The sequence below is a fragment of the Medicago sativa genome, chromosome 1 (assembly GCF_051527215.1).
Source record: "Medicago sativa cultivar Bolivia chromosome 1, Bolivia_mono, whole genome shotgun sequence".
Taxonomy (NCBI): domain Eukaryota; kingdom Viridiplantae; phylum Streptophyta; class Magnoliopsida; order Fabales; family Fabaceae; genus Medicago; species Medicago sativa.
Window position 1 is genome coordinate 92,123,622 of NC_140749.1, and position 27,990 is coordinate 92,151,611.

The 27,990-nt window shown below is 33.7% G+C and overlaps 3 protein-coding genes across 5 annotated transcripts; 1 reads left to right on the plus strand and 2 right to left on the minus strand.

The window, feature by feature from the left end:
• Positions 1-549: 549 nt before the first annotated feature.
• Positions 550-15,597, plus strand: LOC146959166 (protein transport protein SEC24 C-like). The gene is made up of 25 exons (XM_085740708.1): positions 550-681; positions 802-1,768; positions 2,463-2,696; positions 2,993-3,067; positions 3,493-3,591; positions 4,317-4,428; positions 5,135-5,262; positions 5,682-5,801; positions 6,864-6,944; positions 7,477-7,554; positions 7,674-7,766; positions 8,707-8,761; positions 9,419-9,495; positions 9,905-9,976; positions 10,116-10,199; positions 10,916-11,035; positions 11,114-11,182; positions 12,023-12,100; positions 12,233-12,371; positions 12,605-12,772; positions 13,243-13,388; positions 13,665-13,844; positions 14,322-14,410; positions 14,513-14,544; positions 15,172-15,597. Exons 2-25 carry the CDS (start codon positions 896-898, stop codon positions 15,279-15,281), a joined length of 3,312 nt encoding a protein of 1,103 aa, XP_085596834.1. The 5' UTR covers positions 550-681; positions 802-895; the 3' UTR covers positions 15,282-15,597.
• A 1,212-nt stretch (positions 15,598-16,809) lies between these two features.
• Positions 16,810-20,211, minus strand: LOC146959167 (kinesin-like protein). 2 transcript variants are annotated; one of them, XM_085740712.1, is made up of 6 exons: positions 19,843-20,211; positions 19,707-19,755; positions 19,536-19,587; positions 18,833-18,996; positions 17,545-17,661; positions 16,810-17,032 (listed from the first exon to the last, which is right to left on the minus strand). In XM_085740712.1, exons 1-6 carry the CDS (start codon positions 20,196-20,198, stop codon positions 16,874-16,876), a joined length of 897 nt encoding a protein of 298 aa, XP_085596838.1. In that variant the 5' UTR covers positions 20,199-20,211; the 3' UTR covers positions 16,810-16,873. The 2 variants fall into 2 exon arrangements, with proteins under 2 accessions (XP_085596838.1, XP_085596837.1); XM_085740711.1 differs by having other exon boundaries at positions 19,536-19,608.
• Positions 20,212-21,975: 1,764 nt separating this feature from the next.
• On the minus strand, positions 21,976-26,201 carry LOC146959168 (inactive poly [ADP-ribose] polymerase RCD1-like). 2 transcript variants are annotated; one of them, XM_085740709.1, is made up of 9 exons: positions 26,157-26,201; positions 25,844-25,892; positions 25,394-25,436; positions 24,168-25,309; positions 23,486-23,727; positions 23,054-23,157; positions 22,677-22,808; positions 22,486-22,584; positions 21,976-22,285 (listed from the first exon to the last, which is right to left on the minus strand). In XM_085740709.1, the coding sequence occupies exons 4-9, from the start codon at positions 25,286-25,288 to the stop codon at positions 22,244-22,246; spliced, it is 1,740 nt and encodes a 579-aa protein (XP_085596835.1). In that variant the 5' UTR covers positions 25,289-25,309; positions 25,394-25,436; positions 25,844-25,892; positions 26,157-26,201; the 3' UTR covers positions 21,976-22,243. The 2 variants fall into 2 exon arrangements, with proteins under 2 accessions (XP_085596835.1, XP_085596836.1); XM_085740710.1 differs by having other exon boundaries at positions 26,055-26,201.
• Between the last annotated feature and the right edge of the window lie 1,789 nt (positions 26,202-27,990).

Here is a 27,990-nt window from a genome sequence, read left to right on the forward strand (position 1 = left end):
GTTTTGGTCCCTTCCGTTAAATAAATTCAAAAAAACGTTAGGGTTCTTGATCTTCATCATCAACAACACACCAACCCAGATTTTGGGACCAAAACAATATCAAATAAATACTCAAGGGACCAAAAGAACATTTAAGTTTTTTTTTATCATCTTCTTCATCTTCATCAAAACTTAAATGTTCTTTTGGTCCCTTAAGTATTTATTTGGTATCGTTTTGGTCCCAAAATCTGGGTTTGTGTGTTGTTGATGATGAAGATCATGAACCCTTAACGTTTTTTTTAACGGAAGGGACCAAAACAGGTAACAGAGATAAAGATAAAATACCAAAACAATCTTTTTTTAGTTAATGGACCAAAACGATACCAAATAAATAGTTAAGGGACCAAAAGAGCATTTAAGCCTATTTAAAAAATAAAGAACCGAAAACATTGAAGAGAAAAACATAAGATAAAAAATTTAGGATGCAGACATTGGTCGAAAATCGGAAATTGATGTCATCATAGCATAAATAAATAAATAAAACGTAAACAAACGAATGAATGAATATTTACCACTACTCTTACTCTATTCTAAAACCCCTTATTCTCAATCTCACATAAATTTCCGATCTAACATCTTTTTCTTCTCTCAATCAACCAATTTCACTGCCATCCATCGATCCATCGATCTATCTCGTTTCAGGTTTTTCCAATTTCCTTTCTCTTTTTCGCAATTCTCTCTTTGATCATCATCTTATTATTATTTTCATCGATCCTTTTTCAATTTACTCATTGATCTTTGATTTCGTTTTTCTTTTTGTAGATTTGGATCGTGTTTTTCATTAAGCATTACTTTGATTTCGTATTCTCTTGAATTGAAGCAGAACCAGGTTAATTAGAGGTTAATTTGATTAATTATGGCTGCTCCTGTGCCTCCAGGGGCACCTAGACCCGGTAGTCAACCACCTCCACCTAACTATGTACCTAATTACAGACCTAATTCTGATGGATTAGCTGATAATTTCAACAATTTGAACCTTAATCGTCCTCCAATGACCTCTAATCCTGTTGCTAGACCTCCCCCTTTTGCCCAACAACCACCTTTTCCGTCATCCGGTCCAGGGATCCATGCTTCCCAGCCGCCCTTTTCACGTCCCGGTCCACCTCCAGGTGCATTGGTGAGGCCAGGTGGGGGTCCTCCTTCTGGAGGACCACCAAATGCTGGTCCTCCTGGAAGGCCTACTGGACCACCTCCTGGTCAACCTTCACCATTTGGGTCAAGACCTACTGGACCTCCTGGTTCTTTTGCAGCGCCGGTTTCTGGCGGTGTTGGTGTTCCTCCACCTGGCGGTTCTCCACCTCTTCGTCCATCTGGGCCTCCTCCGCAGAATTTTGGTGCTCGTCCGAGTCCAAGTCCTTTTAATGCGCCACCGAGTCAAAGTCCTTTTAATGCGCCACCGAGTCAAAGTCCTTTTAATGCCCCGCCAACGAGTGCTCCACCTGGCATGCCACCTACCAGTGTGCCACCCAGTAGCTTGTTGAGTAACGGGCCACCAGCATTTTCTGGTGGGGCTATGCCAGGTCCTCCACGCTTTCCGGGTGGTGGTGTGCAACAACCACCACTTGGACCTCCAACAATGAGAACTCCTCCAGCTCCGTCTGCTCAGTCTCCGTTTAACATGGCACCACCTGCTCAGTCTCCGTTTAACATGGCACCACCTCAGGGAATAATGCAGCCTCCTAGTTCACCTTTTGGAGCACCTTCTTGGCAGACTCAACAACAACAACAGGTACCTACTCTGTTACATACTAGTATGCATGATTAGACTTTTGTCAGCATGTTTAAAAGAAAAAATATTTGGTGGCTGTAATATCTTAGCATAACTGGAGGTACGTTTGGTTAGACGAATGAAAGGTTGAGCTGTATTTGTTACTCTTATACGAAAAGCAGAAGATTAGTTTATGCATTTATATACAAGGGTGCCATGTGTACGTGTCAGCATTACTCAGTAAGGCTGTAGCCTTGTAGGTACTAAAGCAATGATGGTGCCTATTAATTTGACTGCAAGTGGCTACAGGCATAATACGGTATGTTGCCCTTGCGGCTGTGTGATGTGATGATGTAGCTTTTTAATTTATGCTTCAGGCTGAGGTTTGGTATAAAAAACAGTCTGTAAAATGTAAGCCTTAGCCTGAAAAATACGAGAAACTATGGTTAAGCTGTTATCTAAATTTTCAAAACTCATCTGTTCCCCGTCTACTGTGTATCACAGGTGCACCAATTAGCATATCATTACGTAATTAACAGACTATCATAGTGTGAGAGTTTGTGTGTTCTTAGCATGTAATACAAATAAATGGGTATTTGGCAACAGTAAAAATTCACATGCATAGTTGTGGGCATTAGTATTTATTTGTGTGTTGTACCCACATGCATTTATTCATCTTCTGAAAACCAGTCAATGAACATTTGTAATTCTGCAGTTAGTTCCACCTCCTACAGTTCCTGGTTCTGCACAGCCTCCCAGGATGTTTGGAATGCCACCACCACTGCCAAATCAATCTATGACTACAACTATATCACCTGCTGTTGGTCAAACTGGAGCCCCCATGGCAGGGCCTTCCAAAATTGATCCCAATCAAATTCCAAGGCCCACTCCAGGGACCTCAGTGATCTTGCACGAGACTCGTCAAGGCAATCAAGCAACCATCCCTCCGGTATTCATCTGAAACTTCTGGATAAATGATTTTCTCTTTTTAAATATAAAACAGATAGAGAATTGGCTTTATGTTGAAACTGAGGCTTGCTAAGCGTGTTTGCATATTCTTGGTTTTTGTATTATTTATCAGTTATTCATTTCCTTCTCTATTATTACATTTTTCCTTTTACATTATTTTATTTCAAATTTTTTTTTCAATATGTAGTTTCATAGCCGCTGCAATGTCTATGTTTTGGGGAAAGTCCTATATACCACTACTGCTGTTTGATCCTATGATTTTTATTTTTTGTCCAGCCTGCTACAAGTGATTACATTGTTAGAGATACTGGCAATTGCAGTCCACGTTACATGAAGTGCACAGTCAATCAGGTAATGTTTAATATCTTCAAAATATTTTTAGCTATGAATAAGGTCATGAGAAATGCCAAGGTTTCTTGCCTGTGTCACTTATGTAGAGTTCTATTTGTGGCTTCTATGTTGTGGTTACTTAAAGGTTGCTTTTGTGGGTTGGTGATCACATATACAGAGGGGTTGAAGGGTTTTATTCTTTGATATATTTTTTATGCTTTGGATTCCGAAGAGGTTTTTTATTTTTATCATTTTTGCATAAGAAGACGCGTTATTCTCTTTCCCCGTATTTTTTTTCTTTCTAAAGATTAAATTCTGTTGTTCTAAGTGAATTTTGGTGTTAATTTTCTGAGATTAGTTATTTCAATATTGAAAATTTTGATATTTCTGTCATTTCATATTAATTTTTTTTTTCATTGCTTTGTTCCTTTTGTTGATCGAAACAGATTCCTTTCACTGCTGAACTTTTGACAACATCAGGAATGCAGTTGGCTATGTTAGTCCAACCTTTGGCACTTCCACACCCATCTGAGGAGCCCATTCAAGTAACAATGATTATTCCTTTGTAGTTTTTGCATCTGTTTTTTATCCTTACAAAAATTAATTGATGTGTTAGCTGTAGAAGTTTCTATACAACAACCAAGCCTTACCCTACTAAGTGGGGTCGGCTACATGGATACTGTTCTATCACAAATCATAGCTGTAGAAGTTTTTATAGCCGTGTTTAATTTTTGTTGAAGTGCTATTGTTCGCTATTTTTTTGAAGTTATGGAGGATTCATTTAGTAGGGTGACTTACGTACATTTCACTTTCACGTGCTATGAACTTAATTATGCAAATAAAAAATTCAGATTTTTCTTTATCTGTCAAATGTTTGATGGCATGCTAGCTATTTGCAGCATTACTGCTTTTGGAAATCAAACATACATGCCATTTTAAGGATTCATGAAATGACATCTTTTGGGATTCTTTGTTTATGTTATAACTTGCTGTGGCTTTCTTATATTTGCTTGTATTTCCTCAGAGAATGCTAAAAATATACATCTTTCAAGTTTTGTTGTCTGTTTATGTTTGAACCAATAAGATTGGTGGTTGGTGTTGAGCCCATAAATACTGTATTCAAATAATTTATTGTATAGCTGTAGTAGTAGATATAAATTATTGTATGAAGTTTGTGAATTTCCCGCTCTGCTATTTCTAACATGTTTGTATAGGTTGTTGTAATAACTTCTAAATATATCTTTTGTCCAAATATCCAATGTTTATGTAGGTTGTTGATTTTGGAGAGAGTGGTCCTGTCCGTTGCTCACGCTGCAAGGCTTACGTAAATCCTTTTATGAAATTTATTGATCAGGGAAGACGCTTTATCTGCAATTTGTGTGGTAAGTATTATTACAATTGCACATCCTACTATTGTTTGTTGGTACTTGGTATATGCTATGGTAGGCTGTTTGGAGATGAATTTTACGTCAACATTTCCCTAGAATGAAGAGGGAAGAAATAGAAAGCTTTATTTTGTCATTTACTGGCAAAGTCAATCAATAGTTGTTGGTTGAGGACAATCAATCATATTACAAGTTTATGCGTATCTTGCAACTTATTCATTGCTCACTTTTAAATGTGATTATTGCTGCTAATTTTACTTTTTTTCTTTCTATTTTGATAAAAGAAATTCATTAAGACAGAAGTATGCACAAGAGATTGGAGGATAAGGGGTTTTCTTTTTGGTGTAAACGAAAAATAAAGCAACAAAGATAAATAGAAAATATTCATCAGATGGGTAGGTGTGACAGGATGACAGACATATTTCATTGCAGGGAGTCTTAACCAGTATCAATGTGATAATCAGAGGGCAAGGATAATTCCATAGAATTCTCTCTCCTCCTATCTCTGAGGCTATTTTTGTTGTGTGAAAAAAATTACTAGAGTGTGTGGAAGAGACAAAGGAGTGAGAGATTGAGTGGATTTGATTTATTGTTTGGTATATAAGAGAAAAAGGAGAGAAATATAAGAGGATGGGTCTATTCAATATTTTGCCTTTTGCGACATCGGTAACTATTTAACGGTGGATGTACATCTGTTTTACAGGATTTAGTGACGAAACTCCACGGGACTACCACTGCAATTTGGGTCCAGATGGTCGACGTAGAGATGCTGATGAGAAGCCTGAGCTATGTAGAGGAACGGTTGAGTTTGTTGCTACTAAAGAATTCATGGTTAGTTTATTTATAAAAAATACTTGTAGACTAAAATTATGAATTTATTAGTTAGCTCTTTACCAAGCCTAATAATTCTTGGGTAAATTTGTTTTCGTAATATACACTAAATCAAGTGTTGAGGCAATTTACCTTCAAGCCTATCCATCTTGATGTAATTGACGGCTGTTATAAATGGCTGTTTGTTCATAGAGTCATGTTTATTTGGTCTTTTTGTATACTGGATTGATAAAGTATAGTTAATTATACGATGGCCTAAATTTACGTTACGGTTCTAAGATGATATGCAAAGTAAGCAGTTTAGGCTTTTGTATGGAATACATAGTTTCCTTCTCTTTTCTTTGTTTTTTTTTTAATTTTATTTCTGTCATCCTTAAGTGTCCAATGATGAATGGTGTCCAATTCACTGTTTTGTGTAGGTCCGTGAGCCAATGCCTGCTGTGTACTTCTTTCTAATTGATGTATCAATGAATGCTGTTCAAACTGGTGCAACAGCCGCAGCTTGCAGTGCCATAAGTCAAGTTATTACAGACCTTCCTGTGAGTTCTAACTGTCGACAACTTACCATTCATTTATTCATGATAATCTTTGTGAAGCTTAATGTTTTTCAATTTTTCTTTTGTTTGATTGTTTGAAACTTATTCCATTTATATTGGTGCTTTACTATCACAAGACAAAACCTTTAAGATTCTTCCTCCTCTCTGCTCCTGCATCCAAAACAAAAACAAAATAAACTGAACAAATTGTTTAAATTGAACAGGGTGATATGAAAAATCAGATTCCCACCAAGTTGGTCCCTTACACTATATAATAGCTTGACTATCATTTTTGTAATTTATTGACTATGCATTGTCTTGTGCGAGATTTTCGGTCTTTTGGTCCTATATTACGTTAATTTGTGAGGCACATCTTTGATTAAGATGTCACAAAACACCATCAATGCTAAGCTTGTGTGACCATTTACAAATCTGTTTAAAATTCTAGTCAGTTAAACTCCAAAGAGCACAATTGGCCATATTTTCCACAATGAATTATAACAACTTTCTTGCCTGCATTCAATGGATTGAGGATTCCAATGTTTGATATGAGTAGGACATGAGAACGGCGTGATTCAATATTTATAGGTACGATCACATTCATCATATGCTAAACATTTTCCACAATGTAGACTATAGATATTAAAATTAAATTCTTATTGTTAGGGCCAAACTCAGTGAAATAGTGGGGAGACTAGAAAAGGGAGAAGTGTATGCACATACATGAAATTACTCATTGGATGAAAACAGTAATGGCTTATAAGCCTGACCAATTACCCCAAAGGAAAACCAAGTTAACTGCTATCATATAATTTGGAGAGCCAAAACATTGAAACTTAAGTAATTTTTTTATATTCGACGGAATATTTATAGTCTGTTATTGTTATTTTTTCACTCCATTTGCCAGTCCTCTCTTTATTTTTTGTGGTTACTTATCTAACTCAATTTCTACCAGAACTCTTTTATTTATTTGAAATTTGAGTGGTGCGACCACAGATTCTGACAAATATCTTATTTTGTTTGACATTGAGTTCATGACTTGGTTTTTTCTTCTTATTACTACAGGAAGGCCCTAATACAAAGGTGGGAGTTGCAACGTTTGACTCGACAATTCATTTCTACAACTTGAAACGTGCATTGCAGCAGGTAGCACATAAGTACCCAACTAAACATACTGAGTTTACCAATTTTTTTTTTTTTTTTTTGTTATGGCATATTTACTGTTAAACCCATATTTTAATTCAGTTTAAATTAGTTGCAAAATTAAGGATATATAATATTTAGGTGAATTTGAAGGTGGAAAAATATTAGCTACAAGGGCCGAATATTGCCGCAGGCATTAGTTTCAATGTTTCTTCTTGTAGAGGGTGAATGAAATTTAGGATTTGTATACTATATATTTAATTGGTGTCCAGCAAACTGACCGGTCATATTGCCATTGTTTGAGTCTGTTTTTCCTGTCTCTCAGCAGTGAAAACAGCGGTTTTCTGTTATTATTTGTTTTCTTTGCTGTTTTTAACTTGAGACTGTATTGTGAAATTTAGAACACAATATTCCTTTGCGACTTGTCAAACACGGTGCCAATTAACTAATAGTTTAGAACTAGCCCTTTGCCCTTTGCAGTTTACAGTTTTAGGTAAACAAGCCTCATGCTGATCTTGAAATTTAAAATTTGTAGCCACTGATGCTCATTGTTCCTGATGTCCAAGATGTTTATACTCCTTTGCAAACTGATGTAATTGTTGGACTATCCGAGGTTAGTTTCAAATATTTTCGTGCTTGCAGAAGGTTACTAGATAAATTGATTACTTCGTTTTCTTTTCTTATTTTCGGTTTAGCCAATATGGTTAATTGGTTTGCTTCTTTTATGCTTAGTGCCGTCAACATTTAGAATTACTTCTCGAAAGCATTCCTACCATGTTCCAAAGTAATAGAACTTCTGAATCGGCCTTTGGTGCAGCAATCAAGGTATTGCGTTTTGCTTTAATGTTATAATAGTTGTCTGACTTTGCAATGTTTTTTATGCTGTTTGCTGAGATGGAATCAACTTTTTTTTTTTTTTTTTTTTTTTATGAACGTTCATATAGTTTCTCGCTATAACTCCACTCTATAATTTCTTCATTTTCTTCTTTGCTTCCTTTCTGCATTTCTGAGATTTATTTTTCACGCAAGATTTTACTTTTTGTATGTAGAGTGTCTCTGTGATGTGTACTACTTACGTTTCATAGGGTGTCTTTTTAGTGTGTGCAGTTTTTTTTTTTTTTTTTTTTAAATTTAAATGATTTATGTTTTGGGTCAATGTGGATGCCTCATTGCTAGGAACCTACATTAGAAACAGAGGGAAAAAATAAATAAAAAATGATTTTATTGTTGGACAGTAAATAAATATATTAGGAAACAGAAATTTCCCAAGATTTTCCCGTCCGGAAAGGTTTCCCATTTTACAATTGAACACTTGCTTGGTTCTCTCGAAAGACATTGCCAAATGATCTCCCTACATACTTCCCTCTATCTAATAGGTTAGAGAGAAAAATGTTGATACTTTCTCCTCCCACAACTCATTAACCAACTAACTGCCTCCCTCTACCTTATCTGCCACTATTTGTGGCAGTCTAACTGAGCCACTGTAACAGCTTACATAGAAACATGGGCTGGCCCGCTTAATTTCTTGGACCCGTCCTTGTTTCTCCTGTCATTGCTTTGTTCTTTATTCCTCTACTGGTATTTATAATTCTTTCTGTTTGGGATTTCTATCTCGCAATTTTTGGCATTTGTTGTTACTTACCGTCTTCTCACTGAGGTTGACAAAAAAAGTATACATTTTGCCATTTAATAGATATAGTTTTTGACACCCATTCCTCTAACCAGCAACAATATTGATGCTGATACCTTTGTTTTCTTCTTTTAGGCGGCTTTCCTTGCAATGAAAGACACTGGAGGGAAGCTGTTGGTTTTCCAGTCAGGTGTGGTTCTCAACTTCTATATTTTGTATTAATTGTTATTTATATTACACAAATGTAGCTATCAGCATCCCAACTGGGACATCATGAATGGAACATAAAAATCATGTTATGCATGCATCTGCACATTTGTTACTCAACCAATTCTTTTCTAGATTTATTTGTCTTGAGTAAAAATGAGCATCTAAATATAATGGAGGTTGCTAGTATTCAGGAAGCCACACATTCATACTATAGTGCAATACTGCAATTTAAATTTAAGATAAAATAAAATAAAATAATACATTTTCTTAATGATAAAAACGAGTAATATTCATTGTTGATACTAGACAAAATAAGTATACAGTAAACACTATTGACTTCATCCAAAAGCTTGTGTTGTCTTAAAAGCCCGTTCTCATCTTTCAAAAGTAATAACTCCTGACAATAATTGTTCATCCAACTAAATTTTTTAACAAACAGTAATATTATATAGTTTTGTTGGCATTATTTGTGTTTAGACTTGGTCGCTGGATCACCGTTTTATGTTTGGTTGGTCTTTACTTTAATTCTTGTTCAACTTCTTGTCATCATTTTGCTTTTATCTTTGCCGATTTTTTTCTCGATTCTTTTTTCTGCAATTTTCTCTTTGGTGTTTCTCATTTTTTCGGATGTCTTCAGTCTTGCCATCTATTGGCATTGGTGCCCTTTCTGCACGCGAAGCCGAAGGTAGAACAAACATCTCTGCAGGGGAAAAGGTATTCATCTCAAGTCGGTTGTTTACATCGTTGGACTCTTTTATTTTTTATGTTTTAAAACTATCATGGCATTTCCTTGTCATATTATAAGCATGAGCTTGTAAGATGGTGACATGGTATTAGTTCCATGTATTTGTAAATCCTGTTGTAATTGGCTGTAGAATTGAAACACAGATCAAATTTAATAATATAATATTAGACATTTGATTTACATTATCAAAACATCCATCTGCATATTACATAAATTTATACATGATTCAACTGATACTTTGCATTTTTATCTGTTCTACCTCCTAAATAGTCCCGTGAAGATTGATTTTGCATACTCTTTTATCTGTTCTACCTCCTAAATAGTCCAGTGAAGATTGTTTTTGCATACTCTTCAACAAATTTTGTTATTGAATTTCAGGAAGCACATAAATTACTTCAACCTGCAGATAAAACATTGAAAGAACTTGCAGTTGAACTTGCTGAGTATCAGGTCTATCTTGCGTTCTTTTGGTTTTGATTTAGGCTTTACTTTTTTGTCCAATTGAAGTTGTGAGTTGATTTTTTTTTTGTGAGCTTGATGAACAGCCTATTATGGATGGGTTAAGTATAATAGTTTTGTAATGCTGCAGGTTTGTGTTGATCTATTTGTGACTACTCAGACTTATGCTGACATTGCTTCCATATCGACCATCCCAAGAACTACAGGTGGACAGGTATACATCAATGCTTAATATTTCTGTTGTTTAAGTAAACAGTAACATTGTTGGCTTTCATTGCATTTTATGCTAGAAGGGTGAATATCTGATTGCTATTTTCTTTTTAGTGTTTATCGGACCTTAACAGTATTGATGAAAAAATAAATGTTCCTTATCTTTTCTACTTATGCCAATCAGTCTTTCTGAAAATGCTGGGCATGCTCGATCACATGCCTGAAAGTTTTAATGGAAAGGAAACAGAGGAAAGAGAAATGTTAGCAATACACTATTTATCGTCCAGTGAAATTCATATAGGTCTGGTGGGTCTCACCAATAAACAAGGGGCCTAGATGATTTGGTCTGACTGATATGTGTTTCACCCAATGATAGTGTGTTAGAAAAGAGTGAAATAATTGAATAGCATATCATAAACTCGCAAAGACTGGTAGTTATTTTATCTGAAGAACTAGGCAACAATGGTTTCAGAAACTTCTATGATTTTTCATCAGCCAAAAGTTGATACCAGAACGAAATATGTATGATTTTTTGTTAAAGTAAACATATTTATTTCTGAATTTAAAATGTGTCTTTTAATCTGCCACAGCTATTACATTTGTACTATTTTTCTCACATGTAGTATTTTACACTAAAAAAGGTAGTTATATGCTATGCAAATGAGTATATGTGTTGCATACATCGGAAAATTAAATGTTAAACTTCTCATTTTTTTTCAGGTTTATTATTATTTCCCATTCTCAGCTCTTTCTGATCCTGCAAAGCTTTACAACGATCTTAGATGGAATGTCACTAGGCCACAAGGTTTTGAGGCTGTAATGCGTGTGAGGTGCAGTCAGGTAGTCTGCTTGATTCACTTTCTCTCATACCTTATCATGCAACATATCAACTCTACAACTTTTTTTTTTTTTTGTCAGGGCATCCAAGTACAAGAATATTATGGCAACTTTTGTAAAAGCATCCCAACAGATGTTGACTTACCTGGGGTCAGTATTATTTTCTAGATGTTGGATATAGTTATGTTCATGTGTATATATGCAATCTTAAACACGTGTTTATCTCTGAGTAAATGCATGAGCAGAGCATATTGATGGTTGGGTGATTTTGACTTGAGGATTGGCAGTCTAGAGTGTACCTTGAAAGTTAATTTATGATGATAAACTGTATTTGTGATATAAAGTGCTATTTAAACTCGTAAGTGTTATTTACTTGGATCATCATCAACAAAAAATATCCAGCTAATCTCTCTCTCCACTTGTTCACTTACACTCACAATTCTCTACCATTGCAATTTGCCTACTGCTATTGATAACTGGAGTCGGCTTCTTTCATTGCTACCTCCCTAAGTAACTGCACGAAACATTCCCCAGATTCATCGCTATTCCTAATAATTACACCTATCTCCCATCTTCTCTGCTATAACTTGCAAGGTTGTACAAAATTGAGGGAAAGTTAAGAGAGCTAACTTGATAATTAATTTGAAAAGTTTTTTTTTTTTGAACCCTGGACCTTGAACTCCTCAACTCCTTCAATTCCTTAGCTAAAAACCAGTTGAGCTACCCAACCCCTGATCAATTTGAAAAGTTGTTAAGTTGTAAAATTATTGTCATTAATGAATCTGTTTCAGCTAATCACATGCTTTGTATAATTAGTCACGTATAAAATATGCCTTGGGTATTAGTTGCTAATGGGACTGGAATTAGCAATCACGTTAACTTGTATTTATTGTAAATACAGCTTTTTGTAGGTTCATTATATACTCGTGTCAATTCTGTAAACATGGTATGGTATGTTCAACCTCTGGGCTAATTTTTACCTTTTTGCAGATTGACTGTGACAAAACTTTCATGGTAACTTTGAAACATGACGATAAGTTGCAGGATGGATCAGAATGTGCTTTTCAGGTATTAGAGAAGTTTGCTACTCCTTTATCCTGAGTAATTTATGATCTTCAGATCACTGATGTTACTCTTGTAAACTTTTTAGTCACTGTGGATATCATTTTGTTTCTAATTATATGTTCTTTTTTGATTTAGTGTGCTCTTCTATACACAACTGTGTATGGGCAAAGAAGAATACGTGTCATAACTTTATCTCTGCCTGTTACGAGTATGCTTAGTAATCTGTTCCGTGCTGCTGACTTGGATACTCAATTTTGCTGTTTCTTGAAGCAAGGTATCTCATTTATAGTTAATGTGCATTGCTTCTGTGATTATTCTGTTTTTGATTGTTGTTGGTTGCGGCCATATATTGAAAGTTAACAACTCTATTTCCCCTTTTGTTCTCTTTATAAATTATACCTGTTTCCATGGTATAGTCATCCTGTTCATATTTTAGAGCATGTCTGTAAGTATAATAATTTTGGATAAAAAAGAATTCCAACACTTTCTTTTTTTCCTTTTTTGTAGCTGCTAATGAGATTCCTTCAAAGCCACTTCCTCTTGTTCGGGAACAAGTGACAAACCTTTGCATCAATGCACTATTTTCATATCGTAAATTTTGTGCTACCGTTTCTTCATCATCCGGACAACTTATTCTTCCGGAGGCCCTAAAGCTTTTGCCTCTGTACACACTTGGTATGTTGTGATTTATAATGTTGTGTAAATAAAGGTTTTATTTGTTATAGTTTATTTATGGGTTACATTCTTCCTTGCATTCAAACATACTGTCTTCAATCAATTTTATTTGTTTGTTTTTACTTCATAATTTCTGCATTTATATGCTTGTAACATGTGATAGAAATTCACCTTTTGAGTGTTGATGATATTTTCCGACATTTTATTGGGGTTATACTGGGGATATGTTTTTTAAAATATTCATTGACTTTGGATTAGTTCCTTATTCCAGTTCTTCTGTTTTGAAGCAAAGTCTTGTTTTAGCTGTGATTTGAGGACGACTGACAAAGCTGATATACATTTGCGTATTTTGTCAATGATCAATTGATATATTGTTGAAATTCAGCATGTTTCAATGTGTGGGGGCAATGTTCTTCTTCAGAAGGCCAGTTACAAGTGGGTTCTAATTATACTTTTCATTTCTTTTTCAGCGTTGACCAAGAGTACAGGGTTAAGAACAGAGGGAAAGATCGATGAACGGTCATTTTGGATAAATTATGTAACTTCTCTCTCTGCTCCATTGGCAATACCGCTTGTGTATCCTAGGATGGTGGCTATTCATGATCTTGACTCAAAGGTGTATATTAATCAATCAACGCTTAAAGATATGTATAATTATGAATAATTCCGATGTTCCATATGTTACGATATTTAATTTAATTGCATTTTAACAAGTGCTTATTCAGATATCAGAACTTGATGATGTATATTTGAAGATGATAACGAGTTTTTATTTTTTAATATATGATTGATTTTTTGTGACAAGATCGCATGTTTCACACTAGTTTCTATTAAACCCAATCTCATATTTATCATACTTCTCGAGACACTAATATCATTTTGTAAATTGCAGGAAGATGAAGAATCTGTTATTCCGTCCTTCCTACCTCTTTCTAGTGAACATGTTAACGATGATGGAATCTATCTTCTTGAGAATGGTCATGATTGTTTAATATATGTTGGAGACTCTGTGAGTCCGGATATTGTGCGGAAAATATTCGGTGTTTCTACAGTTGATGAAATTCCTCATCTGGTAATTTCTATGTTAATTTCTCTTTCCCTCTCTCCAACCCCCTGTTGCCTTGCCATTATCTGAAGATGCAAAATCTGTCAAACTTCACTATTTGCTGTGGTTGTTTTCAAGGGAATTTCTATCATTCTTAAATCATAAGCCTGATATGTTTTAGATTACTTCACATCGATTTTTTCTTCAGAACTGGCAATGCAAAGTTGACAATTATGACCGGGTTTGGATTAATTTGAAGTCATAGGGAAATTTTCCCTTTTAATCAGTTCATGGTTCTGTTCTTACGAAAAAGTATTTGTAAGCATAGAAGTGTTAAAATGTTATTAAAAGAGCTTTTTGAAAAATTGAGATGCGGAAGCTAATTGAGTTAATACAAGATGCTATTGTTTAAAAAAAAAACAGTTATTGCAAGATTCTTCCTATATTATTTTTCATCAGTTCTTTTCGAAAAGTTTATCTAAAGCGTCTCTGTTGTTTGACCAGTTTGTATTGCAACAACATGACAATCCACTTTCGAAGAAGTTAAATGATGTGGTGAATGAGATTCGGCGGCAAAGATTTTGCTACCTCCGGTAAGCTAATTTTGACAATTAAAGTATATCTTGAACCTGTTGAATATCTTCCATGTCATTTGCTAATTAAACAAAGTGTAAATTTTTTATAATATCTGGCAGGTTTAAGCTCTGCAGGAAAGGTGATCCATCAGGTCAGTGCATTAGAATTATTGCTTATAATACAGGATGATTATTTTTTTTTATAGCGTAAACATTAAAATTAATTTAGATCATGGAACCGCATGACATTATTCCCCAATCTTATCGGCAAAGTTGTGGTTTAGCTTTAACCCCACATTCTAAAATAATTGAATTTTTTGAGGCTCCATATATGTTGCTTTTTCTTTGATAGTATTTGCTACTTGAACTAGTGCTCTATGTTTTCTGAAAAGGATTCTACTTGGTACTTAGCTGGTGTTTGACATGCGGTTATTCTTTTCTGTTCTGTTTGATTCCACTATTATATGAAACCAAAATCACTTTTCTTATCATCTGTCCTATTACGCTTTTAATATCCTTCAACCATTTTCTTTTTTACAATTGGAAATTTTCGGCTACCAGTTCAAGAACAATATGGTTAATGCATCAATCATGTTTTGACTTTTTACTCATGTTTCGAAATAAACTACCTCATGCTGTGCTTCTCGTCTGTTGGCTGATTTGCTAGACTTGTTTAGAATATGAAGGTTTTTAATCGATGAAAGAAATCTGTAGATAATTATTATGTCTACCTTGTTCTGTTATTTTCAACTTAACCTATCCTACTTGCCATCCACCAGGAATGTCATTCTTCTCGTATATGGTAGAAGACAAGAGCGCAGGTGGCTTCTCCTATGTAGAGTTTCTTGTCCATGTTCATAGGCAAATCCAGAATAAAATGGCATCGTAATGAGTATATATGCCAGCTTCATTTTTGCAAGCTTTTAGACCTAAATGATAGAGCAAACCCCAAGTACCCAATGATGGGTGAGAAATTCTGCATATTAATCCACATTCTTCGTTTGCTTGAGTTTGTCCGAAAAATGAGACAACTTAAGATTTTGTTAATTATTGTACATGTATAAGTAAATTGCTGTTGGTGATAGTTGGATCTTACTATTTCTTTTACGTTGACAGTTTTAACATTATGAGCAATTGTGTTTTTATGCGGAATATTATATAATATCTGTCATTTTAATAAATTTTATGAAAAAATAGAGGCAAAATGAAAGGAACAGTTTATACTTTTTAGTATAAAATATTTGATTGATATGCATTTCAATCACCCACTCGTCTGATTGTAGATTTATGGAGCTCTCAGCATATTTATGTAGAGCATACACCAAAACACACATGTCAGTGGAGGACTGATTTTAACGAGCGTAAAAACATTCCAACTCCATTAGATTTAGGCACTAAAGATTACACAAGCAATAACGTTTTCCACTACTAAAACAAATTAATTGGGTTGTCATGATATTAATGTTTTTTATTTTGCTCCCTGTATCCTTTAAAAAATAGACATTTTTCAAAAAAGGAGGGTCCTGAACTCAAAAGAAGGAACCACAAAGCAATGTAATGACGAGTATTATCGCTTTGTCATGGTAAGAGAAGTCAGACATTAGTTTCCTGTAAATATTGTTCCCTCTAACTTTCTATGACAAACCTACCCTTAAGTTAATTTTGTCGACCACACTTCTACTCGTCAAACTATCATGATAAACACATTCTCTACAATTCCAATAAGAAAAACGCTACAAGGACTCTCTGCACCCAGTTCTCCTTTGGCTTCTCCCATCCATCAGGTTAGAGCTATTCTTGCTTATCGTTGAGTCTAAAAATATTTAGGTTAGAGCCTTCTAAGGTCTCATAGGTCTAGTAAAAGAAGCATCATGCAGCTTCTTATTTCTGTATTTCCAAAGAGCATCTACCCAAATGACATCCCAACCTCGAGGGAATGAAATTATCCTTTGTTTTCATCCGCAATATCTTAGAAAAAAGGGACCTCCGGACTAATTAATTTGTGTTGGACATGAAAATGTTTTCTTCTTAACAATATTGTGGAGTGTGGACATCGAGTGGAATGAAATTATCTTTTTCACCATTCGTATTGTCCAAGAGACCTCTTTATTTTCATCAGCATTATTGAAAAAAGTTATCTCTAGACTAATTTGTGTAAGGCATTGAAAATGTTTACTTTGCAAATGTGGGTTGTGGACATTAAGTGAGTATTGTTCATGAATTTCACAATCTCTGAGAGGGCATAAAATTGCTTAGCCGACTACCAATATCATTCTGCCGCTAAGAAAATTAGAGATGGTCATTCAAATAAACCAGTCAGGAGTATTATATGAACCTAGCACAAATATTTTTAGAGGACAGCAACATAAATTTAATGATCATTCTTAACAAAAACTCCAAACCATTAACTATTCTAGTTATTAAAAATAATATATTTCCATATCATGTATCCCAATTAAACAATGCATGGTTAACAATGTACTAATGTTCATTGACAATATTCTCTGAAAGACTACGGAGAAAACGAGTGAGGGCCTTCTTAGCCCTAATCTCTGCTTTCTCGACTTTTTTCTCCTCTTCTTCATCCGTAGCCTTCGTTTCTTGAGCAAAGTGCACTTTACGTACCAGCTTTCTCAACTCCTGCAAAAGATGAAGATATTTTATGTCAATAAACGTAAACAACAATCTGAGCAGCGAACTTGTTTGTGGTTCTGCCTCTAAATATATATGATTTTTTGTACAAAGTAAGAATAGAAAATGTATGTCAAGAAATACTAACAATACACTTTTTTTCATACAATCTAGAAACATCCTTCATAATGAGAAAGAAATTTATGTGAATCTCACTAAAAACGTAGGCTTATTCTCCATTTGATAGGAATCACATAAAATTCACCAGTTAATATAAACTTGGTTGAAAATTTGTACAATCTAGAAACATTCTTCATTATGAGAAAGAAATTTATGTGAAACTCACTAAAAACGTAGGCTTACTCTCTACTTTGTAGGAATACATAAAATTCACAAGTAATATAAACTTGGTTGAAAATATTAGATTATATTGTATGGTTCACCAGTAATTAGTCTTGTTCAGAAAGCACAAGCAGGTGCAAATATGCAGCTACTCGATCACGCATAGTGCAAAATATTACCTGGCGATCATACTCGACACCTTGAACTGAATAAACTTCATTGGTGATTTGAATGTCCTTGTTTATCAAACCATCAAACCACCTTGTTACTTGACTATCATCATAAGGCTTAGATTCCTGATAAAATGCTCAAAAGATAAGATACATCATAAGGACAAAATACATTGTAACTAAGTCATATCAAAGAAAGCAAAAAGAAAAAGAAAATTACACCCCCTAATATGACAGGAGATAAAGGTATTTATGCGGGCTCATGTCTAGTCAATAGGAAATTTAGTGCATATTTGGATTCACTTTTGAAAGAGACAAAAGTGATTCTGAAGAATTGAAGTTGATTTTGGTATGTTCAGAGTTCCTGACAAAAATTGATTTAGCCTCTATAACTGATTCTAACTTGAAGTCAGATTTTGTAGTTTTTGCCTCCAAAGGTAACTTTTATACTCAAATTTATTGTTCAACTCATTTTAACGTGAATGTATCCAACCATAAATCATTTTGCCTTTAACTCACCTTTAACTATACAATCAAACACACGTTTAGACATGAACTCATATGTTAGGAACATTTCTTTTGGTATAAGAAAGAGTTCTCAAAACTGTGCAGAATTGAATAAACAAAGGAACAATTTTATTGAAATATTGGGAAAGGATAAAAGAGAACAGGAGAGAAACTCTCCTCAAGGGTTTCCCCTTCACAACAGAGTGTACTCTATTCACAATTACAATATTCAAAGCTACTCTCTAACATTTGTGTTTTCTTATTTATACACATACTCTCTAACTAATCCAAATAACTAACTAACTTCCCTAACAACTCATAACAACAACCCAAATAACAAACAAACTAACTTCTCTAACTACTTTTCCCCTAATATTTATTATTGTGTTAAATATGTTTTAGGTCCCTATAAATATACCAACTTTTCATTTTACTCTCTAAAATTTTCCTTCGACTTTTAGTCCCTATAAAATTTTTAACCATCACTTTTGGTCCCTATTTTTAAGTCAATTCATGTGTAGCATTTGTATTTTTTAATGAAATTGTGTAGAATATTGTAAAAATTTCTCCCAAAAAAGATTAGAAGACCAATAGATTATGTAGTAAGGAGAGTAGATCACTAGAGACAGAGGAAGACTTTGAAAAACTATCAGAGAAAGATTTGGAAATTAATAAGTTAAACCAAAATAAAGTTTATAATAAAACATTATGGCATATAATTTGATCCATGTAGCGGACACCACTTAGTGGGAAAAGGCTTGGTTGTTGTTGTTGAATCCTAACATCATACCTCATCATCCTTCTCGTCTTCAGTTTCTATCAAGTTCTCATCATCATCCTCAGGATCATCAGGCCCCAAGCCAGTTAAAGCTTGCAGCTCCTTATGGTCAGAATCCTTTGTTGCTTTTATTAATCCGTCCATTAATTCCGGTTCCACATTCCGTAACAACTTTCCTGAGACAACAATTTATGTATGAAGAACATGATTCTGCATTGCACTGCTGAATGTACTTAATACCACAATAATTCTAATCAACTTACCACATCTATTGAATGACTATCAACAAAAATGGTACTATAAGCTAAGGTATACATACCAACTCATAATTAATGCAACACAAATTGGAAAGATGATTAAATGAATGAGTGTTTAAAGCAGTATCGCCAATTGCATAAAATAGTTGTTTGTTTAAATTTCACTATGCTTTAGTGTGAGAACATTGCATTGCTATAGCTTTATTTGATAACAGTATGTACTAAATATCGTCTTGTGGAGCAACAACAAATTGTTGAAATTATGCTACGCTATGCTATAGCCGCTGTTTGACAACACTGATTTAAATCTAATCGTAAAGTTGAACTAATCCTCATGTATGCATGTTGCATTACTGCTCAATCTTTTCACCTCCGCTTTACTGATTTAAATGTGTTGTTTGTATTGTGTAACATGTTCAAATTGATTAAAAAATTCTAACAAATTATTGATTATTTACCTATATAATTGAACTGACGCCGCCTCCCTTCACGAACATCCGGCCCCATTCTCTGTGGCAAAACAACAAACACCTTCTCTTCATTAAACTTTCACTAGTAAAAAAAACATAATTTCCACAAGCACAAATAGAACAATTAAAATTTCAAGATGAAAAAGAAAAGGCAAGAACCTTAACCAACATAAGAGCTTCAAAGACAATTTGGTCCAAAGAAACCACCCTGCAACCCAAAAACAAAATTTAGCAAAAAGTTGAAACTTTTCAAAATGGGCATTGAGAAATGCATAATGAACGAAGAAAAAACAACTTAAGTATGCGTTTGATTTGGGGAGGAGAGAAGGAAGACAAATCCATTCCCCATTTAACAGCACGTTTTGCTTCACGCTTCAATTGGTTGCGGCTTTTAATGGCAGCATCTTCTTCTTCTTCTTCCTCGGGAGCGGTGGGTAATGAAGAATCAGCTCTTCGAAGTTTTCCGCGAGATGCAGATAAAGAGAAACGACGTATCTTTGTGGATTGTTCTGGTGATGATGTTGGAAGAAGAAGAAGATGATGATATAGTGCAGAAAATTTAGCAGTGGAAGAAGTAGGGTGGTGGTGGTGGTGAAAGCGCAACAGCCATGGCCAATGTCTTAGAGGCCGTAATACTACTTGTTGGCTCATATCATATGTGAATGAATGAATGAGAAACACTCAAAACTCAATTATCTCGGTCTCTAATCTCTATCTCTATCTCTTGTTACATTTCACTTATTATTTTATTTTATTTTTTTAAAAACTCAGAAATATTTCATTAGTTTATTTATTTATTTTTTACAAACTCAGAAACATTTTAATGCAAGAAGGATTGAAAAAATAGGGAAAATAGAGGTTTCTGCCTCTTCTAATTGTATGCACAGATTGTGCATGAGTTAACGCGCTATTTAAGTTGCGCAGTGTTGGTTAACTAGCGCATACGTTTACACTTGCGTGAGTTAACTAGCGCAAGGGTAAATTTGGAACGGCTGCAGGGCCCGAGCAAAATGTGCTGGGTGAAGAGCAGAATTCTTTTTTTCTTCCTTTCTTTTTTTATGATCTACTCCCTCCACCTAATATAATCTTATTAGATGTGTGACACACTAACAACATCTTTAGATCGGTTTATTTGAAATTATCTACCGGTTTAAATTTTGTAAAATTGCTTGAGAGAACTTACGACAATTTTCTTAAACTTTTTTCAACTTATTTTTATAAGTTCTCACATAAATCTTATAAAAACAACTTATAACACATGCCAAATAATTTAACATTAATTTATCTTTTGGTAACTTATCAAAACTTATACAGAAGTGTTTATCATGATAAATACGTGTTATAAGCTACAAATGGAAGTCACTTTTTTCTAAACCTAAATGGTTTTTTTTTTTTTTAAAGGTAAACCTAAATGGTTGTGCCGAGTCTATTCTAAGACCTTTTTTTTTATTATTATTATTTTAGTTTGTCCCTCTTGGAAGTGATTCATCAACATTTTTTTAGGTTTTTTTTTAAAATTCAACATTTTTTAGGTGAATATTTTTCTAAAGGTAAAAAAGTAAATATATTAAAACAGACAATGAAAGCATAAGGAATGTCAAGATCAAAACGTTGCAAAAGACAAATATTACAAAAACAAAACACCAAAACAACGGTTCCACCAAACCAAAATAAAATTATGATCAATTTTCATGTCAAGTCACCCTTAAACATTTCAGTAGTTGAATACTCCATTAATAGTAATAATAATAAAAATAAAATAAAAAACCTTTAACTTTGAATTGAATTTGATCCATGACCATCTATTCTTGATATTATCATCATGGACCCACTGTTAAGTTGAGGTGTCTAGAAGAAAGGTGAAGAAAATTTTGTCTTCCATTAGAAGCACCTGAATTGGTTTTGCTATAGTAACAGGTAGAGTCAAGAAGCGAGATTTTTACTACATTGTGAACAAGCTGAATGCTAGATTAGTTTCTTGGAAGAATAAACTCAATAATAAGTTTTGGTATGTTGGCATTGGCCTCGTCGTTCTAACAAACCTTGTTGGTTGGCCATTACATTACTCAAGCTAAAAAAGATGGTGGCCTTGGCGTGATAGTTGCTAGAGATACAAAATCTCTGAAATGCCTCAAACCACACATCAACTTTTTCTTTTCTTTTTATTTTACCATCTTATAGATACAAAATTTCAAATTTCCACTGTAGAACACCAGTGGGGTACACAGAGGGTTTTCCACTCCCAATTTTTTTTTTCTTACGCAAGAGCCATGGAACAAAGTCATGACCACTTGTTTAAGGGACTCGAATCCGTTGCCATTTAGAACCAATTCATTGTCGGTAGTAAATTTTTCTTTCCAACAATCCACGGTGTGAAGTGACAGATTAATTTGAGGTGCAAAAACCATTAAGGAATATCTAAATACAATTTTACCATAAAAGCCTATTTAAGATTTAACTATTGTGCTGGACAGTTCATCTGATCATAGATTGATCAAAACAATTTAAATGAAGTTCAAAAAACAAGTATGTTCCATGTCAAAAACAGGATGCGATCAAAACAAAATTTAAAAGCAGGTAATTAACCCAAGAACTAACAATATTCACAGATTCATTTTGGCTCTTTTAGTGTGTTCTGAGTTATCCGCAAAGTTTGAAGTGTAAAGGTCACCTCCCCGTACAAAATAAAGTAAGCCTCAAGATTCCATTTTGATCACACAAGATGATTTGGACAATATCTGCATGAAGCCATTTAAACAATTAGGACATATAAGTATAACCACACAGCAGATAAACCCTTCACTAGAGTCCAGCGTTAAATAGAGGGGGAAACTTTGGAACTAGAAGCATAATGTGCTAAACAGCAAGTATTGCCTCAAGGCATAAATAACCGCAGCAGAAGACCTTGCAGAAAAAATCAAAGCCTTGAGAAAAGTACCTTGTGTTGAAGAAGACCAGGTAATGTAGCTCGCAAGAGATCATCTCCCACAACTGACCTCAACTTTTTCAAAAAATCATCACGAGTCATCTTTTTTGCCTGGTGATTAACATAAAACAATGACAATTTGTATTAGAGATATCAATTAAGACCGAGAGGGACATCCAGCAAAGCTAGTTTACATTACATACCCTGAAGTGCAGATGGTACATATGGATAAGTTTCATATCCTCTGCAGGAACCTTGTTTATGATAGCAGCAAAAAGCGTAGAAAAAGGCAACCGAGGGGATGTTGAAGCTTCAGGCGAACCAGTTGGAATTCCCTGAGGTATCCCATAATTCAAAAACTGATTGGACATTTTTCTTTGTCGACAACAAATCTTAATAGAATATTTCAAACCAAAACACCAGATAAAAAAACAGTAAAAAAAAATGAAAAAAGTAAAAATATAGTTATAAAAAAATTGAAAAAGTAAAAATATAGTTAGATGTAGAAATACACTGCCTTTCACAAAGGAAATTTGGTATTGGAACTTGGGAGTAATGCTCAAAATACCAAAGAACTTACAGTGCCTACTCTCGAAGACTCTGAACGTGGCAAGATTTTAGGACCATGGCTAGCTGAATTAACCCCAAAAATATTATTCTTCCACTCACATCCCAAAAGAAGGCCTGTAAAAAAACGCATGATATATTAGTGATCAAGAAAGAAACAAGTTTCCAAAAGGAACGGCACTCACAAAGCTTAGCATCAGAAACAGAATGCTATGTCATTGAGCAGACATGCAGTGATAGCTCAAGTGCCCAACCAGAAGATGAAACCATCCATCCAAATGGAGTGAACCGAATCATATATCAACTAGTTAGCCTCTGATCAACCCATTAAGTACCATATACCAATATTATAATAAGAAAAAAATGGATAGAATAGGATCCTTTTTTTGTTAAGAAAATGTAAAGAAATAGAAAACATGAAAGAACTAAAAGAACAATGTTTCACCTTCAGCATCAGAAGAGACCTTGAAACTAATAACAAATTCTGGATAGATGTGGGTGTTCATATTCATATTCCATACTAAAAAGTTTCTTGGATTGTGGATGTCATCCACCCCACTATCATAGTCACTACTACTGGGACGGTACTGTCTAGTGCCAGGATGGAGAAGCTCCATATTCCCCATTATTACACGGCAAAAGACGATGTGTCGAACCCCATTTTCGTCAACATCGCAATAACTAGCACTGTAAATAAGGCAAACTTGAATCCTTTTCTACCCATTACAACGAATAATCTAGAACAAAAGTATATAAATGCTAAAATAATAAAGTACTAAAGTAGAATGTAAAGAAGACACCGATGTATAAATAAATAAGGGGAAAAAGGTTCTGGCCATGCAACACAACTATCAAATTTTTAATATTATAGAACATTTCAAGGAAAAAATATATTGACAGCTGACAGTAATAATAGTGATTTAAAAAACAATACCATGCAGAGAGATATATTAGTAGAACTCCATTCTTAAATAAAATAATTGGTCTAGAAATCAAAGGAAGGAAGCTTCTACATTTCTATTCATCTTGCTTTAACACGACAAATTCAAGCCTAGGATAACTTCAACAATATTATTAGCATATAAAAAAAGATTTTATTGTTCAAATTTGATGATTAGAAATTCAACCTGGCAAAAGGACAGGTAGCAGCTGCAAGATGAACACCAATGCCATGCATGCATTTAGATGCAGATGGTACACAATGACCAAGCCCACAATTCATCATAGTAGGTAACTCTCCTTTGGAAGAAGCAAGCCAAGCATATCGAACATTAGCATCCCCCCGACAATTTTTCGTAATTTCAGCTTGCTTCTCGAACAACTCCAATCGCGACTGCACCGATGTACTTGAGAAGGGGTAAATCTCAACTATGTCAGCACTACCAAAACTACCAGTTCCCTTAAGAAACATCTTTTGCACAGTATCCAAATCCAACTTTCCATATACAATTTCATTATATGCATTAAAACCTATACTTTTATTTTGCTCAACGGCTTCGCCAACACTTCCATTTCCCATGTTATTACTGCTATCTTCAATTTCAAAATCATTATGATTGCAGGCTTGTTTAGCATCAATTTGAACATGCTTAAAGGTGACATTGGACTCCCCAATACACTCCCCCAACTTGGATGCACCTACTCCATTTATTTCAACTCCTAAATGTAATTTAATTTCATTAGGACCTTGGAACAAAGATTCATGACCTTTTCTGCTGTCCTGATTGCAGAGATCATAAGGCCCTTCATCGGAAGCAGCATAAATTTCAGGGAAAAAGCAGCACCCTGTCTCATCAATCCAAGCAATAGGTTGTTGCAAACCAGATTTCAAATTCATCTGATACATGTGCAAAAAGTCCAGCACAAGATGATGGCCATTTAACTCTACCTCCACAGCTGCTTTCTTTACATCAAAATCTTTCCTAACCAAATCAACAGCATCCTGTGGAAAGTCCTTCCATCCACCATTTTGATAGACCATCAAACGTTCTGGGCTTCCGCTCTTCTTATAATTCATATAATACCTAACCAACGATTGTCCAATATGACTCTCTGATTTCATTGGCTTGCTTTTGTACCCTTTCAATCTCATATGTTTGACAACCTTGTTTCTTGGTGTTATTAGTGATGTACATTGAGGTAATACTGGTCGCAGAGTTTCATTTGAACATGTAACATGTCGAGAAGCATGTTTCCGCTTCAGATTAAGCACATTCCTGTTAGACGCCTTTCCGTTGTTTGCTTCCATGTTTATCTACTGGAACAATATCTTTGAACACGTTCAAATATAAAAGCTCAGAATGCAGCAACCAAACAGAATTCTGGTCCTTTAGAAGTTTCAAATAAACTGTACCAGTGAGGGTGTGGACCATGACATCAAGAATGTTTGGAACACCCTGAATATATAAAAAAATTGAGAATAGGTAACTAATATATAGGATCGTGTACACATCATTATAAAGTTAACATGATAAATAATAAGTTAATCAATAGAAGTAATCCATGCGTGATAAAACAATCAATCTAAAATAGTTTGGCTTTCGGGTGAAATTTGCAAAAGTACTGTCTCCAAGAAGATAAGAAAAATATTTATGCCAGAAAAACATTCCGGCTTTCAGGTGAAACATGCTACTAACAACTGATTCCTAACATTAGCAGTTTAAAGAAAAAAGCGGTCAAATCTTAAAAGAGTAAAGCATAACAACCAAACTAAAAATCAAGAAATGCATATATCAATCAAAATTAAGAAATAAAATATCACAAAATCAACTAAAAGCATAATAAAAAACAAAAATATGCATACCAAGCACTTCTGTTAACGTCCATGTTGTACATTCTCTTCTCTGAAACACCTATAATCACGATCATAGAATCAAAAGCAAAAATACCAATCAGAAAAAAACTAAAACAGAAGTTGCAAAATTAAAATCACATTACCATATATACCAACAGATCAATACAGTCAAATAAGTTGGGGTAAAATCGAAAAATCGGGATTAAAAAAATCGAGTTACCTCTTCCTCTCAAAAACAATTTATTATCGTTTTATTTTTTTAATCTATTTGAAAATTCCAGAAGTTAAGTTATGAGAATAAGAACGAACGAGAAACACAAACCCTAGTTAGAAGAGGCGGTGGAGACAAAGAGGACGACTGAAGGACAAAGCAGTCAAAATACTCCTCCAATATATAAGCAAAGCCAGTGTTTTAATTACTCTCCGATGTTATAAACAACAATTAATCTTCTTAGATTCATTTAATAGTTGGTATATACTCCCTCCGTTTCAAAATGAGTGTCATGTTTACACGAAATTCAATGATTAAAATAAAGAGAATGATTATTTTACCAAATTATCCTTATTAACTATTGGTTAGTTTTAAAGGTAATACTTTGGAAGTAGTGTGCAAAATATCAATTGGAAGGTATAATTGAAAAGAAAAAGTTATTATTGCATTGAAAACTGAAAGCGACATTCATTTTGAAACATTTTTTTTTGTTAAAACGACACTCATTTTGAAACGGAGGGAGTATTATTGATCAAGTACATAATTTATTTTTGTAAAAAAAAAAGTACATAATTTATTCAATAAATCTAAAAAAAATAATTATTCTTTATAACAGTGATCAGATGGAATATATATGATCTACAATACATATTAGATACATCAATTATATTTTGAAAAGTAAATTTTTTCTTATAATAAAGACGAATTTGACTATATAAACATACGTGTCACTATTGAGAAAATTATAGAGTGAAACTCATTTTACATTTTGAAAAAAGTTGTAAAAAACCATCTTAGTTTAAGAGACAAATAAAGAATAATAAACAAAAAAAGTTTAATTCATCATAACTTCTTTACATCATTTTGTCAAAAAAAAAAAAAAAACTTCTTTACATCATTTTTGATTGATGAATTAAACATAAAGAAAAAAAATGGAAGCGAAAACAAAATTAATAAACCATAGAGCCTTAAAATTTATAGGATTAATGGTGTTTACCACTTGCATCGTTTAGGGTTTTTGTTTATCAACAAAAATAAAACTTTGAATTACAACCTTGTAATTTGAAAGAAAAAAAAATTAAACATTAATGAAATTTTACCGTACAAAATAGATGATTTGGCAAGGGATAAAAAAAAATTCATTCAAATTACAAAGGACAAAAGTATCTTAAATCTTGAAATTTGATGTCAACGAAAGTCTAATATCAAATATAATCTTCAAATTACAAGATTGAAATCCAAATATTTATGTTATAAAGATAAACCAAAACTCGCTCAAATTGATAGAGGGCAAACATCATTTAACCTAAAATATATTATTATGTAATTATTTGGTTTGGGAAAAAAGATATGTGTATTTATTATTATTTTTTGTTTAAAGTATGTGTATTTATAAAATGACATAAATGTTTTTAGTAAAAAAAATAATATAATAAAAAGAATTTAAAAAACAATTTATGAAATTCAACAAAAATAACACAATAAAGAAAATAATAATATAAAATATATTTCATAAGAATAAAATAAATTATTAAATTAGTAATATTATTTTATTAATAAAAAATAAAGAAAATGCTGAATTTTCTAGGGAAAAGAAAATGTTGAATTTTTTTTTTTGAATAACGAAAGAAAATGTTGAATTATTTGTATGTATTTACCCACTTGATATACTATTTTATTTACGATTTAATCGCACTCGATTTAATTACTAAAAAAAACCACTCTCTATTTGAATAATTTTTTTAGATTGTATTTATGCTTTTATTATAAGGATAATAAATTTTGGTGTAACATTTTCTTTTTCAATTTTACCACTGATATCAAGTTTTTATACAATTTATCCTTCATTATCTGTGAAGCCCCGATACTTCAAAATGGATGACGTATCGTATCCCCTGCGTATCCTGCACCGATATCTGCTCGATACTTCCCGATACGTATCCGG

Excerpts from the sequence above, each read along its gene's own strand:
- LOC146959166 (XM_085740708.1), top strand. The coding sequence starts at position 896 with ATGGCTGCTCCTGTGCCTCCAGGGGCACCTAGACCCGGTAGTCAACCA. Across the intron at positions 14,411-14,512 it reads CAAAGATTTTGCTACCTCCG|GTTTAAGCTCTGCAGGAAAG; the intron begins GTAAGCTAATTT and ends AATATCTGGCAG. Across the intron at positions 14,545-15,171 it reads CAGGAAAGGTGATCCATCAG|GAATGTCATTCTTCTCGTAT; the intron begins GTCAGTGCATTA and ends GCCATCCACCAG.
- LOC146959167 (XM_085740711.1), bottom strand. The coding sequence starts at position 20,198 with ATGAGCCAACAAGTAGTATTACGGCCTCTAAGACATTGGCCATGGCTG. Across the intron at positions 19,756-19,842 it reads CAAATCAAACGCATACTTAA|GGTGGTTTCTTTGGACCAAA; the intron begins GTTGTTTTTTCT and ends TTTGGGTTGCAG. Across the intron at positions 19,609-19,706 it reads AAGCTCTTATGTTGGTTAAG|GTGTTTGTTGTTTTGCCACA; the intron begins GTTCTTGCCTTT and ends AATGAAGAGAAG.
- LOC146959168 (XM_085740709.1), bottom strand. The coding sequence starts at position 25,288 with ATGGAAGCAAACAACGGAAAGGCGTCTAACAGGAATGTGCTTAATCTG. Across the intron at positions 23,158-23,485 it reads GGTCTCTTCTGATGCTGAAG|GCCTTCTTTTGGGATGTGAG; the intron begins GTGAAACATTGT and ends GTTTTTTTACAG. Across the intron at positions 22,286-22,485 it reads CTGGTCTTCTTCAACACAAG|ATATTGTCCAAATCATCTTG; the intron begins GTACTTTTCTCA and ends GGCTTCATGCAG.